Source organism: Danio rerio, chromosome 5 (assembly GCF_052040795.2).
Source record: "Danio rerio strain M-AB ecotype USA chromosome 5, GRCz13ab, whole genome shotgun sequence".
NCBI classification, from domain to species: domain Eukaryota; kingdom Metazoa; phylum Chordata; class Actinopteri; order Cypriniformes; family Danionidae; genus Danio; species Danio rerio.
The window spans coordinates 42,591,813-42,607,681 of NC_141025.1; the positions used below are offsets into that span (position 1 = coordinate 42,591,813).

General features: G+C 34.7%; 2 protein-coding genes across 24 annotated transcripts in view; one reads left to right on the forward strand and one right to left on the reverse strand.

Annotated features, from left to right (window-relative positions):
• Positions 1–15,869, reverse strand: part of epg5 (ectopic P-granules autophagy protein 5 homolog (C. elegans)) — a 1,176,376-nt gene that overhangs the window by 339,648 nt on the left and 820,859 nt on the right. The window lies entirely within an intron of this gene.
• Positions 1–15,869, forward strand: part of arid3c (AT rich interactive domain 3C (BRIGHT-like)) — a 225,781-nt gene that overhangs the window by 206,191 nt on the left and 3,721 nt on the right. For 16 of the 23 annotated variants that reach the window (XM_087252706.1, XM_087252711.1, XM_087252699.1 and 13 more), the window contains 4 exon segments: positions 3,098–3,281; positions 7,742–7,986; positions 12,219–12,491; positions 14,771–14,860. In XM_087252706.1, the coding sequence (XP_087108832.1) occupies positions 3,098–3,281; positions 7,742–7,986; positions 12,219–12,491; positions 14,771–14,860 (792 nt within the window). 23 annotated transcript variants of the gene reach the window in all.

Genomic DNA, 15,869 nt, shown 5'->3' on the forward strand with positions numbered 1-15,869 from the left:
GCTGAGGTAAATGATGAAAACGCAGACTGCTGATGAAGGCAGCCACATAGATGATTGGCCCCAACGCCAGCTTATTCCCTTCAGCACATTTTCAATTAAACCTTTTTGGCCAGTGAGCAATTAACAGCGGCCAGCTACGAGACGTGTTTCTCTGCCTTCCACAATCACTCATTGTCATAATGATGCATGGCCAGATCAAATTGTTTGGGATGACAAAAGCTCGTACTGGCCTTTATTCACTGCATCTTATTCAGGGGACCAGAGGAGGTGAATACATCACCTCAGGAAATCGAGCGCTCGTAAATCTTGTTGTAAAGACGCTTATCCTCATCCAGATTCAGACCAAAGGTGGCTTTTGTGGAGTCAGGTTTTATTTATTGCTTTTGACTCGTTTAGTTAAGGCTTTTGTGCTTGAGAATAAATAATTATTTGTGCATTATTGTGATTTTACAATGTACGGGTGTGAGAAGTGTGTTAGGAGGTAAGGTTCATTTGTTGAGGGAAGTATATATATATATATATATATATATATATATATATATATATATATATATATATATATATATATATATATTCACTGGAAACTCTATTAGGTACACCTTACTAATATCGGATTAGACCCCCTTTTGCTTTCAGAACAGCCTTAATCCTTCGTGACATAGTTTCAGCATGGTACTGGAAATATTCCTTCGAGATTTTGGCCCAACATGATAGCATCATGCAGTCGCTGGAGATTTGTCGGCTTCACGTCCATGATGCGAATCTCCTGTTCCACCATATCTCAAAAGTGCTCTATTGGATTGAGATCTGGTGACTGTGGAGGCCATTTGAGTAACGAGTAGTTATTTGAGTTACGGTTGCGTTTCTATCAGCTGGAACCAGTCTGGCCATTCTTCTCTGACCTCTGGCATCAACACGGCATTTGCGCCCACAGTACCGCCGCTCACTAATTATTTTCTCTTTTTCTGGCCATTCTCTGTAAACCCTGGATATGGTTGTGCGTGAAAAACCCAGTAGATCAGCAGTTTCTGAAATACTCAGACCAGCCCGTCTGGCACCAACAACCATGCCATGTTCACAGTCACTTAAATCACCTTTCCTCAGCATTCTGATGCTCGGTTTGAACTGCAGGATTTCAGACAAATGAATCCTGATTTTAGAATTATCACCTCGCAGTTTAATCAGAAGTACTGAAAAGGTTTTCTCTATATTCCAGTTAAGCTAGTTTTAGTAAAATAAGATAAAAAGCAATCTGTTGGAGATTGTTATTTCAAAGTTTGAACTGAAAAATTAAAACAAATAGTCTTACACATCCAACAGGACTAGACACAATTTTGTATTTATTTAAAATATAATAAAATGTAGCTTTATTTCATATTCTTTAGTAAATTTCAGTGAGTTCATATCAGAATGAGTATCTTATTTAATATTTACTTAATAATATATTTTCAATAGATTAGGAATAAACATTATTTCTGCTAGATTCTGCCTTTTTTCACAAACATGAAATATAAATACAGGTGCAGTCAAAATTATTCACTCTCCTGTAATATTTCTTTTTTTTCTTTGAATATTTTTCAAATGATGTTTAACAGAGCAAGGAAATGTTCACAGTATGTCTGATAATATTTAAATCAATTTTTAAAAAACATTTTAAGGTCAAAATTATTAGCCCCTTTAAGTAACATATTTTTCTGATAGGCTACATAACAAACCATCGTTATACAATAACTTGCCTAATTACCCTTACTTACTTTAATTAACCTAGTTAGGCCTTTAAATGTCACTTTAATCTGAATGCTAGTATCTTTAAAAAATATCTAGTTAAATATTATGTACTGTCATCATGCCATGCAAATTATTTCATTTAAAAATGTATCTTCTGTCTGATAAACAACAGAAATTGGGAAAAAAAACAAACAGGGGGCTAATAATTCTGACTTCTACTGTACATAAACACACTCAAAACCACTTGCAATGGATGAGAAGTCATGCTAAATGTATTTGATATTATATCAATATTAATACATGTTATATACATATGAATTTAGTGAATGTGAATTTAGATGTTGGTGTTGCTGATTTCCAATGTGAAGTGTAAACTCTACATCAAATCCATTTAGGAACTCAGCTCAGAACCAGTTTTTCCAAATCAAGACTCTTGATACCCTGCTTTTGCTTGGGTGACTTGTGTGGTCAGTTTGAGGAGAAGTTAGAAACATCAATCGATTGTTTTAGACGTTTGTGCTACTTTAGATCTAATGCCAGCATTGTCTCAGAGAGAAGGCAGATAAATCTTTAGTTTTAATAGTGTCTCTTAGTTCACATGCCAGAGAGGCAAAATGAAGCCGTAATTACAAGTCTTAATTGATGTGTTTTTACCTTGATAGACCATAGCTCTGCTCTCCTTGCTCTTTTCAGACTGTGGCTTGGCTTGCTGTTGTTTGCTCTATATTTCTCTGCGTATTGATTGCTATTATGGCAAATCCAATGGGCACAATAGAACTCTATCAGCAAAATACAGGTTAATTATCTTGAGGTCAGGCGGTCTCAGATGCACACAAAGGGCTTATCCTCTTCACACATTACAACCTAACATTAAATCGTGAGCACAAATTATCACCAAGGTTTTTTTTTTTTTTCATTCAGCAAATGAACTGGCGAAGGGAAGGAGGGCAGTGTTTAACCATGGACATATGAGATGTTTGGCCACTTTTGTTCTTTTTTGAAAAAGCTATTTACTCTTTATAGTCCAAACGATTATTTTGTGCTTTATGGCACATATTAGGTCATGATAAATGACTTCCAGTTTGAGCGAATAGCCAGAAATTGTTTTGCCCAATTGACTTTCTCCTCGTATATAAACACAGTCTTTCTCCTGATATAAAGGTTTTTCTCTTCTCTGGTGCCAGAACAGACAGTGCAGACCTTTGACTGAAGGCAAAAAGTGATATTTTTGCTAAGTGGAGTGGGAAGCTGTCGGACGTTTTACTTATGCCTGACTGATTGGCCTTATAAGCGGCAGAGAGGCCCGTCAATGAGCTTGAGTTAATGGCATTGATTGTGGATATTGTGCTTTTTTCCCCGGCTCCTGCAGGGACTCCAGTGAATCGGATTCCTATCATGGCCAAGCAGGTGTTGGATCTCTACACTCTCTACAAGCTTGTCACAGAAAAAGGCGGCTTAGTGGAAGTCATCAATAAGAAAATATGGCGCGAGATTACCAAAGGCCTGAACCTCCCTACCTCCATCACCAGTGCGGCTTTCACTCTCCGAACGCAGTGAGTGAGATAACTTCACACGCCAACAACTTGTTGATAACTGCCAGCTGATTCTTGTCTGTCTTGTCCAATTCAATTATCTGCTTTTAAAATAGAGAGAGTGGAGAGGCATTTCCTGAGAGTGTGGGTGGCAGAAGAAAGACTATGTGTTCGCAGAGATGCATTTATACACTCTAATAAATATCTGTCGATTAACATGTTTCATTTTTCATGATTCGCTGTTTTTTTCTGTTTATTTATGCCTGTGAATTGTATCATGAGATGTTGATGTCTGCTCTGTCGACTTATGATGATAAAAAATGTTTTAAAAAATGCATTTTATCAAAGGGATTATTACTAAAGTTTTAGTGATTTAAAACAAAATATTGTATATTAAATAATATATAGAAAATTAAGTAACAGATTTTTTTTGTACCATTTATTTACAATATATCACATCAACTATTAGAAATGTCATCAAAGTCACTTTTTTAAAAATGTTCGCTATTAAAAGTTGTTGGAGGAAAGATCAAGGTCCCACAATGCAATTCAAAAGCATAAACAAATAGTAAGAAGAAGAAAGAACACAACTGAATAAGCTAAATTGGCCGTAATGTATGTGTGTGATTTTAGTGAAGTTTTACAAATTAATTTCGAGAGGAGCACGTGATATGATTGACTGCAGCTGGCCACCCATCTACATTCATTAATAAGCCAATAAGATTATTCCTAACTCACTGTAAGTAGCCTAGCTAGATCTACTCCCTTATCTTCGTTTTCCGAAGAAACCCCCCATCCACCCCTTCTCCTCCTTTCCTTCTTTACCACAGAGGAGCTCTCGAGAACCACTTGATCTCGTACTCCCCTCACATGCTCTATGGACCTGGCGGGAGCCCTGGGCTCAGCTATCTCCGAGCTCAGGGTTCTCTCCCGGGACAGCATGCCAAACCTGCTAACAGTTGTCAAACAATATCTAAGTATGAACTCTTAAAAGAGTGGTTGAGTATATGGGTTTCCCAGTACTGGGTTGCAGCTGAAAGTGCATCCTTCATATGCTGGATAAGTTGGTGGTTCAGTCCGCTGTGGTGACTCCTGATGAATAAAGGTACTAAGCCGAAAATAAAATAAATGAATAAACATTTCATGCTGACAAATGAGTGAAACCAGAAGAAGAAAGAACATGAATCACAAAATATGGAAATCTGTTAATTTATGGATATTTCTTACAGTTTATAGCAAAACCAAGATCCATCAAGTGACAAATAGTGATATTTAAGCACTGTACTGTTGATTTAAATGGAAAGAGGTTTTAAAAAGACTCCCTATCACAGTAAAGTACAAATGTACTATTTTATTTAACCTAATAGATATGCTTTTATGGTAAAGGGAAGTAAATCAGTAAGTCTACCTAAGACACATTGACAAACTTGATTGCAAAATGGATTGCTTTGAACAATATATTGACTTTTAAAGCTGCTTTTTGTCTATTCATTGCTTTACTACTCAACACAATATATAACACAATGTGTATTATCTTTTGAGGGTTCCCTGCAAAGTGTTGATTCCCTGCCTTTTAAATGGTTTGGGTTTTATGTATTAGATTTAATAAAACAGTGACTATATAAAATACTTTTAGTATTTTTTAAGAGAAATTGTAAGTTTTAAAACTTGGAATATTTTAATAATAAATTCATCCTGCTCAAAGCAGAATTTTCAACAGCCAGTTTTGAGATCTATGTAATTAATTAGTTTATATATATATATATATATATATATATATATATATATATATATATATATATATATATACAGTATATACAAAGATTAAACATTTATTGTTAATTGTGCATTTTGACAACTTTTACTTTTTGCTCAAATAATTAACTGTTTTCAAAAAAACATGTTAAGGTTTCAGGTTCTGTTTCTGCTTTCTTTTAAATTCTTGACCTGCTTGAGGAGCACATGAACTTGTTTGTGCATGTCCACTTCTAGCTCTGTCATTTAACACAATTACATTACTCTCAAAGACATCCAGTTGTCCTGTAGGCGGTCATAAGAAAACACAATCACTTTTGAAGTAGCAGTTATTATGATTGGTCATGAATCTAGTAAATATGTCTCTTTATGTAGACAGTTGAACAGATCAGGTCCAGGTCATGTACGCAGATGAATGCAGGACATCTGGATTTCACAGCAATGGGCAAAAATGTGCACTCACTGCATTGTGATGTCATTTTTCCCCCTTTTTTATTTATTTATTAGGTCTTGACTCAAGTCTTAGATTTGATTCATTGACTATGTTTTCAAGGACATCAGTAATCGAATTATTAACCTGGATAAGACAATAATATGATTAAGGTGTTTACATGAGTTGCTTTTTGAATGTTCCTTTATTGTTTCCATTCTTTCATGTTATAGTACATAGTTGGATTATCGTCATTGCATCAGCAGTTAGTTTCCTCTAGTTTCACACAACAGTTCGTGTTCATCATGGCACCATATGTAATATTAGCTGTTTTGTTTTAATTTTCCAACCAGTTCAACTGCTATTAATTTTTAATTTATCACACTATACATGCAAACAGATCATGGTTGCATACAAATTCTCAAGCCACAGGCTACCACTACCATTTCATTCATTACCTTTTCATTCATAGCCATTCACTTTAAAGCCATTGCACTTTATAATGTCTGTCATTTCTGTCAGAATTTATAGTCATCGTTTCCCGCTCACACCAAAAATGTGCTCTCTTGCTTGAAGGCGTTCTCACTTGTCGTCAAATGCTTGACAACTACCATGCATGCATCCTGTTACAAAATATACTGGAAACTACTACAAAATGATAATAGTTTAATCAAGGTGTTTTGATGTCTGTAATGCACTTGATTTTATAAGACTAGTAAAATAGGAATACTCCACTTGTCTTGATTTTATTTCTGTTTAGTTCTATTATGACATTAATCGGAGTAGGGTAGTCAAAAATCGCTGTTTACATGGTAGACTCTTAATTAGAGTGTTGTCTTAATCGTATTAAAATCTGAGTATTGGTGTCCATGTAAATGTACCCAATGTTGTCCTTTTAGAAATCACTTTGCTGGCAGCATTTGGGCACAAAGACACCTTTAGAATCAGACAGGTCTCAAGGGTTTTATGATCTAAACAACACAAAAATGCAACAACAGCAATAACCTAGCCATAATACATATTTCTCTATAAAAACATACATTTGTGCACAAAATGATCACTAGCCATAACTTTCATATGCTGTCTTTGTTGTTTAGCTCAACTGACATGGAATCAAAAGCACAAGATTGTGGGACATAATAAGCAGCAAAGAATACATCCATGTTACCTTCAAAAATTGATCAAATGAAGCATTCGGTCATGCCTAGGGATCATTTGTTCAGCTTACGATTTAAAACAGTTCATGGTTGTAATTTGATGATTGAATTTTCTTACAATTTTTTACATAATGAGGCTGAAGACATCAGAAACAGAGTGCTATTAGGCTAATGCTGCATGTTCCTTTATGAAATTAAAATATGACAAAACTAAATTGAAAATTTAAAACAAAGCCTAGTTCAAATAAGTTTTAAAGAGGAATTACTTCATTTAAACAAAGGCTTGTCTTTGCTTTTGCATTTAAAATTAGAGGCAACCAATTCAATTACTGCATGTAACATTAAATGTAATGTTTAATAAGGTACGGTGAAGATTTTTATTACTGAGAGTCTGATTTTACCCGTAAAAAGGGCCTGTTTATATGTATGTAGTCAGTGACAGAGTGCAAACATGTGTGTCTAACCTAATTAATAATTAATTTTCAGAATCATGAATGTTTATTTACTGGTGTCACCATTGTCCTGCACATTAGGGAACAGGTTCAAGGCTGTTTAAGTCCACCATCTCAAGTCCATAGTATTATTATCATTTTAATCAGCTGTACTTTCTTTGTTAATTTTTCTTAGAATAGAACTTAGAATAAAATATGTTATAACAATAATTATAATAAGACCCTCTTCTTTATTATAGCTTAAAATATTGCTTACTAATTTTAAGATTCATACGATTACACATGGGCAACTCCAAGTACAGGTGTGAAACGTTTTGAACTTGTCCACACATCCAGAGATGGTCTAAAGTGCAAAAATAGACAAAAATAAGTGGAATGCTCTCTCACTTTTCCGTATTTGAATGCAAATAAGATTTTTAAATTGGGCTATGGTCATTCTCTTCAGTTGTGCTAGCATTGGCAGTAAACATTAGAGAAAGCCCACATACACTTTCTCATCAGAAAATAGTTGAAAGTGGTTAAAAAATGGAAATAAGAGACACAATTGAATGGCAGGTGTGAATGGTAACGTGACCCCTTTGTCCACTTATGGTCGGATCGATGAAAATGCATCTTAATACCAGTGTAAACAGATCCTTAGTGCTATTGTGATTGCTCTGTCCTTCACAGAATGTTTCTTCCCTGCAGGTATATGAAGTACCTCTACCCTTACGAATGTGAAAAGCGTGGGCTGAGCTCTCCCGGGGAGCTGCAGGCAGCTATCGACAGCAACCGTCGTGAAGGGCGGAGACAGAGTTATGGCTCCACCCTCTTCAATTACTCCCCCGTGGGCACCCCGACACTGCTGGCATCCCCAAAACTCCAGATGCCCCATATCAGCATGCCCACCCCTAATGGCGGACACATGACCCAGACCCCTGGCATCAAGAAAGGTTAGATTTCTCCTTTTCACAGCACATCTATGTTACAAATGACAAAATTTATTTTATATGTTGTTGTTGTTGTTGTTATTAGTGCATCCAGAACTTGCAACACTGAATCTGTCTGGACAATATGGTTTTTAATAAAAATTGAACAGGTCACTGTAGTTTAAAGCAAGACACTACAGGTAAATAGGGTAGAAATAGCTAATAGTTAGAGCCATGTATCCCCAGTTGATTGATTACATTAAGAATTGCAAACATTTTTGTTTTTAAAGTTTTTTAAAATGATGTTTAAATATGAAAATGAGGCACTGTTTCAATAATTTTGAGCTAATTTCAATATAATTCTAGCACAAACAAATTTTTTGTCACAAAAAAAAGAGACATTTATTCATTCATTTTCTTTTGACTTAGTTCCATGTTTATCAGGGACGAATGAACCGTCAACTATTCCAGCATATGTTTTACGCGGTGGATGCCCTTCTAGCAATTCATACACCCATACACTCTCACATGCACACACACACACACACACACACACTCATACACTAAGGCCAATTTAGTTCATCCAATTCATCTATAGCGCTAGTCTTTGGACTGTAGGGGACACCGTAGCACCCGAAGGAAACCTACCCACACAGGTGGAGACCATGCAAACTCCACACAGAGACACCAACTGACCCAGCCGGGACTGAAACAAGCGACGTTATTCCTGTGAGACAATAGTGCTAACCACTGAGCCACCGTGCCGCCATATTAGAGACGTATTAGTTTGAAAGGTTTTACAGACTGGATTAGATAAATACGCTTTTATCACTATATAAATAAATACTCAATATAAAGTAAATAAATCTTTTTACAATTTTTGATATAATAAAATGTTGTGTGTAATTGGGGAAATGAACATACTGTATATACCTTTGTAAAAATTACCCAGATATGAAGATATGAATAACAGAAGAATTTTGGTGTAGGTGCTGGAGTGGAAATTTCTGCCCCTTTTTGAGAAAAACAGCCTTTAAATGCATGTGTTGACACTATAATATACAGGCATAAATTGATAAAGTGCACAAGATTTATTTTATTTTATTATGACGGATTTTTGTTACTTAGGAAAAAAAATTGAAAAGATTTGTTCAGGCTCTCAGTCAGCTCCTCCAGACCTCAATAAATGTTTCATGAACAGACAAGTTCTGTGAATGAAAACCTTGAAATATAAAATCAAGTGATGTCATTGAGGAAATTCATGTCTGTGATTGATAATGGTGAACCTTATCTTCACCACGTTGCCAGTTCTAGTATTTATCTGCATAGTTTTTTTGACTGCTTTTTAATACTTCATTTGACTACTTAATTAAGTAATTAGGGAATTAATAAAGTGGAAACAAGAAGGTTAGGTTGAGCGATTCTGGTTCCTTTTTGCAAAATACAAGGTTTATACTATATTATACTTTAGTGCATTTTTTGGCAACATTTCACCCATTGAACTGAAATAAACACATATGGCACAGGTCATATATTGCTGACGAGACCACATTTGGCAAGACTAACAATGACCGCCATGATATTATCAGTATGTAACTGTGTCAAACGCAATCAAAACAGCAGCATTACATGACCCTCATATAGTAGATCTGTAGAACAATAGAAATGAAAACACCAGCTATAGGCGATGCTATTTCCTCTAGGTTATTAGTTTGCTATTCATTTAAGTCCTGCAAATATTCAAATAGAACATTATTGTTTATTTATTATTTAAATATCAATACTTATTAATGAAAGATAACTACAGTAAAAGGCATTAACATTTTGCTACATTAAACAAAGTAAAAAACACACACTTAAACCGTGTTGAAAAAATAATGTATACAATAAAAGATTTATACTGTAAACTAATTTAAATGGAAACCCCTCTAAATGTACTAGCATTCTATTTGCTTTAGATTGTTTTGGAGAAGGAGGGCAAAAAAACGATATTCCTCATCAGGAAATTGAATGTTATATAAATCATCAAATCTAAATTACCTCCAAAGGAGAAGTCATCTCCCTGACACAATAGCACTTCCATTTCTTACTCACGCTTATTCCACGTTGTGTCCTGAATGGTCATCAGAGTGGACAGGAAACAGCTTGCAGGACTTCCTCTTGCCCACTCTGCCAGTTTCCGGATCACACCAGCAGGAGCAATGAAACACAAAGACACACGGGCTGCATCATGATTCAGTAATGTGCCCGTATGGAAAAAAGACAAGTCACGCAAGTCTTAAAGGATCAAAGACCCTCACGAATCTGACAGTATTTATAGTGTTTACAAAGCAGCTTTAAATAGATGTCAGAGCTCACTGCATGATTCGTCATGCTCATGCTTCCCTATGAGGATGTATGACTGCAGCACGTTTCTAAACTTGAACGTATAAAATAAAATGATGCTGAATAACTTCCTTTTCATCTGCAAAACCTTTTTTTTTTCTCAGTAAGGAAGCATTGAATTGAAAACAAAGACTTTTATAATTGTTAAGGATTTAATCTAACAATGATACAGTGCTCAGCATGTGTACGTACACCCCTCACAAATCTCTCTTTTAAATTCATATTTTAATAGGAAGCTATACAATATTATATTTGTGCATATACATTAGATTAGTCAGTACTGAAGCCAAATCTGGAGCTTATCTACCTACACAACTTGGATAACGGTCTAAAAACGAGTACAGCCAAAATTATGTTATAGAAAAAAATTAAATACAAACTTAAACAAGAGGAAAAATCAAGAGAAGCAAAAAATAAAAAATACAAAATGTAGTTGAAATTTTGTAGGTTGTCATTTGTTTTTGTAGTATTTTGCTTGAATTTAATTGTTTTATTTTTCAATTTCTAAATATGTTTGGTGACTAAAATCTAACTTTTAATAAATATATCTGTTTGATAAACCTGTTTTGTTTGAATGCATCCTTTAATTATCCTGTAATTCTTAGACTTTTAAACAGGACCCCATTAAAAATATTAGGCCCACAGAATCTATGGACGCACCGTCTAATTTATATGTAAATTTATATTTATCCAGTTTTTCAATTAATTTCAGTAATATTATTGGCAAATATGCAAATGTTCATATGATTTATTCCTAATACAGTACTGCAGATCTTTTACAAAATTTTGCACAGAAATAGCTAAATATGTCTGCAGATTCTGTCTGGCCCTTCTAATAGCCAATATGGAATAAAAAGTCCATAACCAGTCAAATAAATACTTCTGTTATTTTATCATAACTATTATAACAAACTGTGCAATAAATGTATTTAAGTATTTACACATTTTTGTGATTTTAAATAGGTTTATATTTTAACTACATTTAATATACGTCATTTTTACATATTACAGGAAATTACAAAAGCGGATTTATTATATTAGGTTGTTAAATTGTTTTCTGATGCTTTTTTATATTCTTGCTGGGTGTTAACGTGACGTCATTTCTATCTAATGTGATGTTTTAATGACAAAATAAAGGAAACGGAACTGAACTTATATATAATTCATTGTTATTATTACATACATAATTAACACTTTAAAACAAAAACTGTGGGTGACACGGTGGTTCAGTGGTTAGCACTGTCACCTCACAGCAAGAAAGTCCCTGGTTTGAGTCCCGGCTAAGTCAGTTAGTATTTTTGTGTGGAGTCTGCATGTTCTCCTCATGTTCGCGTGAGTTTCCTCAGGATGCTCTGGTTTCCCCCAGAGTCCAAACATATGTGCTATAGGTGAATTGAATAAAGTAAATTGGCCGAAGTGTATGTGTGTGTGAATTTGAGAGTTTGTGGGTGTTTCCCAGTACTGGTTTGTGGCTGGAAGAGCATCCGCTGTGTAAAACATTTGCTGGATAAGTTGGTGGTTCATTCCGCTGTGGTGACCCCTGATGAATAAAGGGACTAAGGAGAAGGAAAATGAATTGTCTCTTTTAAATATAATAATATTTGACTGTTTTCACTATTTTGATCAAATAAATGCACTCATAGTAACCTGAATTATTTAAAAACATGCTAAATTAGTGTTAAAAAAGCTATTTTAACTCGCTCAACGAAACAGAAAATTACTGTTAAATAATTATCCTAAAACAAAAGTAGCAGTCAATTATACGCTACTTTAGATTGTGGGTAATTCATTAAAGAGTGTCTATTTTGGATGATTAGATATTTGTTTTGTTACGTGTTCGTCCTGCTGAGATGTGTTTTGTTGCTCCACAGAGGACTCTATGCTGTCCAGCTGCCTGACGAACAGGGTGGGCATCCCCATGTCTCTGGCTGGGCATCACAGTGCGGCTCAGGCGGCAGCAGCAGCAGCGGTCCAGGCGGCTGCTCTGGAACAGCTGCGGGAGAAGCTGGAGTCTGGAGAACCACCAGAGAAGAAGGTGATGCTCATGGCGGAGGAGCAGCAGAGGATCATGCAGCACGCACTGCAGCAGAACCTCTTCGCCATGGCCACACAGCTGCCCATGAACATTAAGCTCAACAACAGAGGTCAGTGCACTCTAACAAACAAATTTGTCCTATACACTGTATGGTTGCACAAAAATCTCTAATATGATTGAGTTAGACTCTGTAAGAAACTTCTGTGTTCTCTTTGAAAGATGCTGTATTGGTGATTTATGAAACAGCAGCAGTTGGTAGGCTTGTTTAAATACATAATAAACGGTGTAGTGTAGAAGTGTAGTGTTTCTCTTGAATGACCCATAAAGTCCTGTTGACTGAGTCAATAATGAGACTAGAGGGCATTATGGGTCAGATGATGTAGATTAGGGCAGAGTGAAGACCACTAATAGGTAACGGCTGCTGTAGAAGCCAAACACACGTGACTAAATATTAGTCAACTAGTTTTTCCTAACCGAACTGAAGGATAGATAATGGATAGTTTTTTTATGGATAATGGGTCAGATTTATTTGACAACTTTCTTCATTCTTGTCTTACAAATACAGGTTTGAGACATTTTTAAACTTGTTTCAGCTTGACATAATGGAAATATATCCAAATATATATTTCATTTTGTTTCAAAGTACTATATTGCTAAAACTAAATAAACAACAGTAAAAATCTACAGTATATAGACAAAAACTATTAGACATAGATTAAAAATATTCAAGTTGTTCATGAAAAAACTCTAATAGTTACCCTGATACAAAGTTTTGAACACTTTTTTGTTTCAAAGGATTTTTTTATATTGTTTTCTTGACACTTATGAAGACATTTATATAAAAAGAAACATGTCTCTGTTAAAGTTAACGGTTGACCATGTTTTTAAATAATGACTATTAAAGTAATTTACAGAATGACTGTTTTATATAATGGTTTACACACACAGCAATGTTGGTTTAAAAAATTTAAACAAACATAATCTTGTTGCATCACTACACTCGATTTTGGTTTTATTGTAAAAAAAAAACAAAACAAAAAAAACATGTTAAATAAGAATCTTTTATGGCATACTTATTAAAGGCGATGTTTTATTTTAAATCTAAAAAAAAAATTCACTTTTTTATAGTATACAGTTGAAGTCAGAATTATTAGCCCCCCTTTGATTTTTTTTCTTTTTTAAATGTTTCCCAAATGATGTTTAGCAGAGAAAAAAAATGTTCACAGTATGTCTGATAATATTTTTTTTCTTCTGGAGAAAGTCTTATTTGTTTTATTTCAAGTAGAATAAAAGCAGTTTTAAATTTTTTTAAAAACATTTAAGGTCAAAATTATTATTATTATTATTAATTTATTAATTTTTTTCGATAGTCACCTGAACAAACTATTATGTGTAGAAATGTGCTGAAAAAATCATCTCTTTGTTAAACAGAAATTGGGGAAAAAATAAACAGGGGGGCTAATAATTCAGGGCGTTTAATAATTCTGACTTCAATTGTATGTATTAAATCCGGTTCTTTTACCATAAATCAAAATTTCAACCATTTGGTAGAGGCAGATATTTGTGATGTGATGTGTTGAATAAAAGTGCTAAATATAATAAATAAATAAATGTTAACTACTGACATTGGGAGATAAGAAATGCAATCCAAACATTTTTTTCTTGGTGGGGTAGTTAAAGGGTTTATAAGGCGTTCTTAAGAAAAGAAAAGTCAAACTTAATTTTATGTTCTTGGTGAAATTTTCCAGATGAAGAAAAGTAATGTCTACTGAGCGCTTTTTCTAATGTTGATGATTTCACTAAACTTAATGACAGTGTGCGTGTGTGGTGATTGCAGGCTTCTCATAAGCAATGTGTCTTTTTCATGTCTCTTATTCAACCCATAAAACAAGAGCTTCTTTTATATGCCGAGACAAAATAACATAATTCTATAACACAAGCCAAGACTTTCACACACAAACACTCTGCAATTTAAAGATTATATTAAATATTATTTTGTGCAACCTCACACAGAGTAATGACAGAGTGAAAGTCCTGACAGTTGCAGACTTTTTGTAGATATGATTTTTCTTGTTTTATCTTCTCCTTTTTTGACTGGAAAGATGGTGTGCTGCTTAAATATGTGATGAATGCATTGTGCTTAATGTTAACATTGTGATCGCAGTGAAGTAATGTTGAACGCATGAAGCAGTTCTCTATCTGGAAATGTTTTGGACAGTTATCACCTCCCTCTCCCCCTTTAACTCTTTTAATAAACCCCTCCTTATCCTGTCACTCATGAGTTATCACCGATAGTTGGTGGCACGCTTCTCTTGCTTCTTGTGTTCCTTTTATAAATGCTCATATTGAGTTTTTCTCTTCCTCGCTCTCTGGCTCCTCTCTTGACAGATGATAGACAAGAGACTGCATTGAACCTGTCTACCAACGGCATTAGCAGCATCAACATGTCAATAGAAATAAATGGGGTTGTCTACACAGGTAAATAGAGCGCCGTTTGCTGATGTAATTGCAGGCAGGAAATTCAATAAGTTATAGCAGCACCCCCTCGCTTAGTCCTCCACACAATTTGATGTCTTTGCTATAAAATCCATCGTAATGAAGTGGCAAGTCCAATAGAGTTAAAAAAGTTAAATATCTTCAAATTGGGCCTGGGCGCCGGGAGGTCGATGGAGCTTATTGTCTTTCGTGCCCGAGAGAAAGGCCCTGCGCCTTAGCAAGATACAGTGCTTGTGCCTGATGTGCGAGAGACAGTAATTACTAGAAGATGCCTCATAAGCTTGCTGGGAACAATTCGGGAGATCAAGTTGAAGTGGCATCCGTTTTTCCACTCGATGGTTTGTTCAAGTTGCACAGCCCTGGAACTTTTCCTACGGCTGACAACTTAATGCTTTTGTTTAGGATTTTAATACAACCAAAATATACAGAGAGATACTATATGAATCAGACTCTGAACAAAAAAGAGCCTATTTTAAAACGCAAACTCAGATGTTTAAATGAATTAAAGTGAAATTAGAAAAACCGATGTGATGTTTAAAATGACAAATTTAAATAATGGATGTACAGTAAAAGGTTTATAAAAATAGACCTGTTTTTAGCTTGAATTGTGATTATCACAATACAGTTCTGCTTAAAATAATCTTAAAGTTTACACGACAGTCAAGTGCTAAAAAGATCTGCATGCAGGCAATATTGTCACATTGATCTCTGTTTGTACAGATATGCAAAATAAACCACTGTGCATTATGTAATCAGTGATGGTGGGCCTGTCTCAATATATTTGCACCAAATTATATTGCAATAAACTATTATTGTCATTTTAAGGCCATTTTATGTCACTCAAAATATAATGCCATAATATAATCATAACAATGCAAGTAAGCTCTTCCAAAGAACACATAATCTTTTATTCTTATGAATATTTCATTTAATTATAGTCATTTTAACAACTGAATAATGAGTCATTGGAATCGGAATGTAAAAACGCATA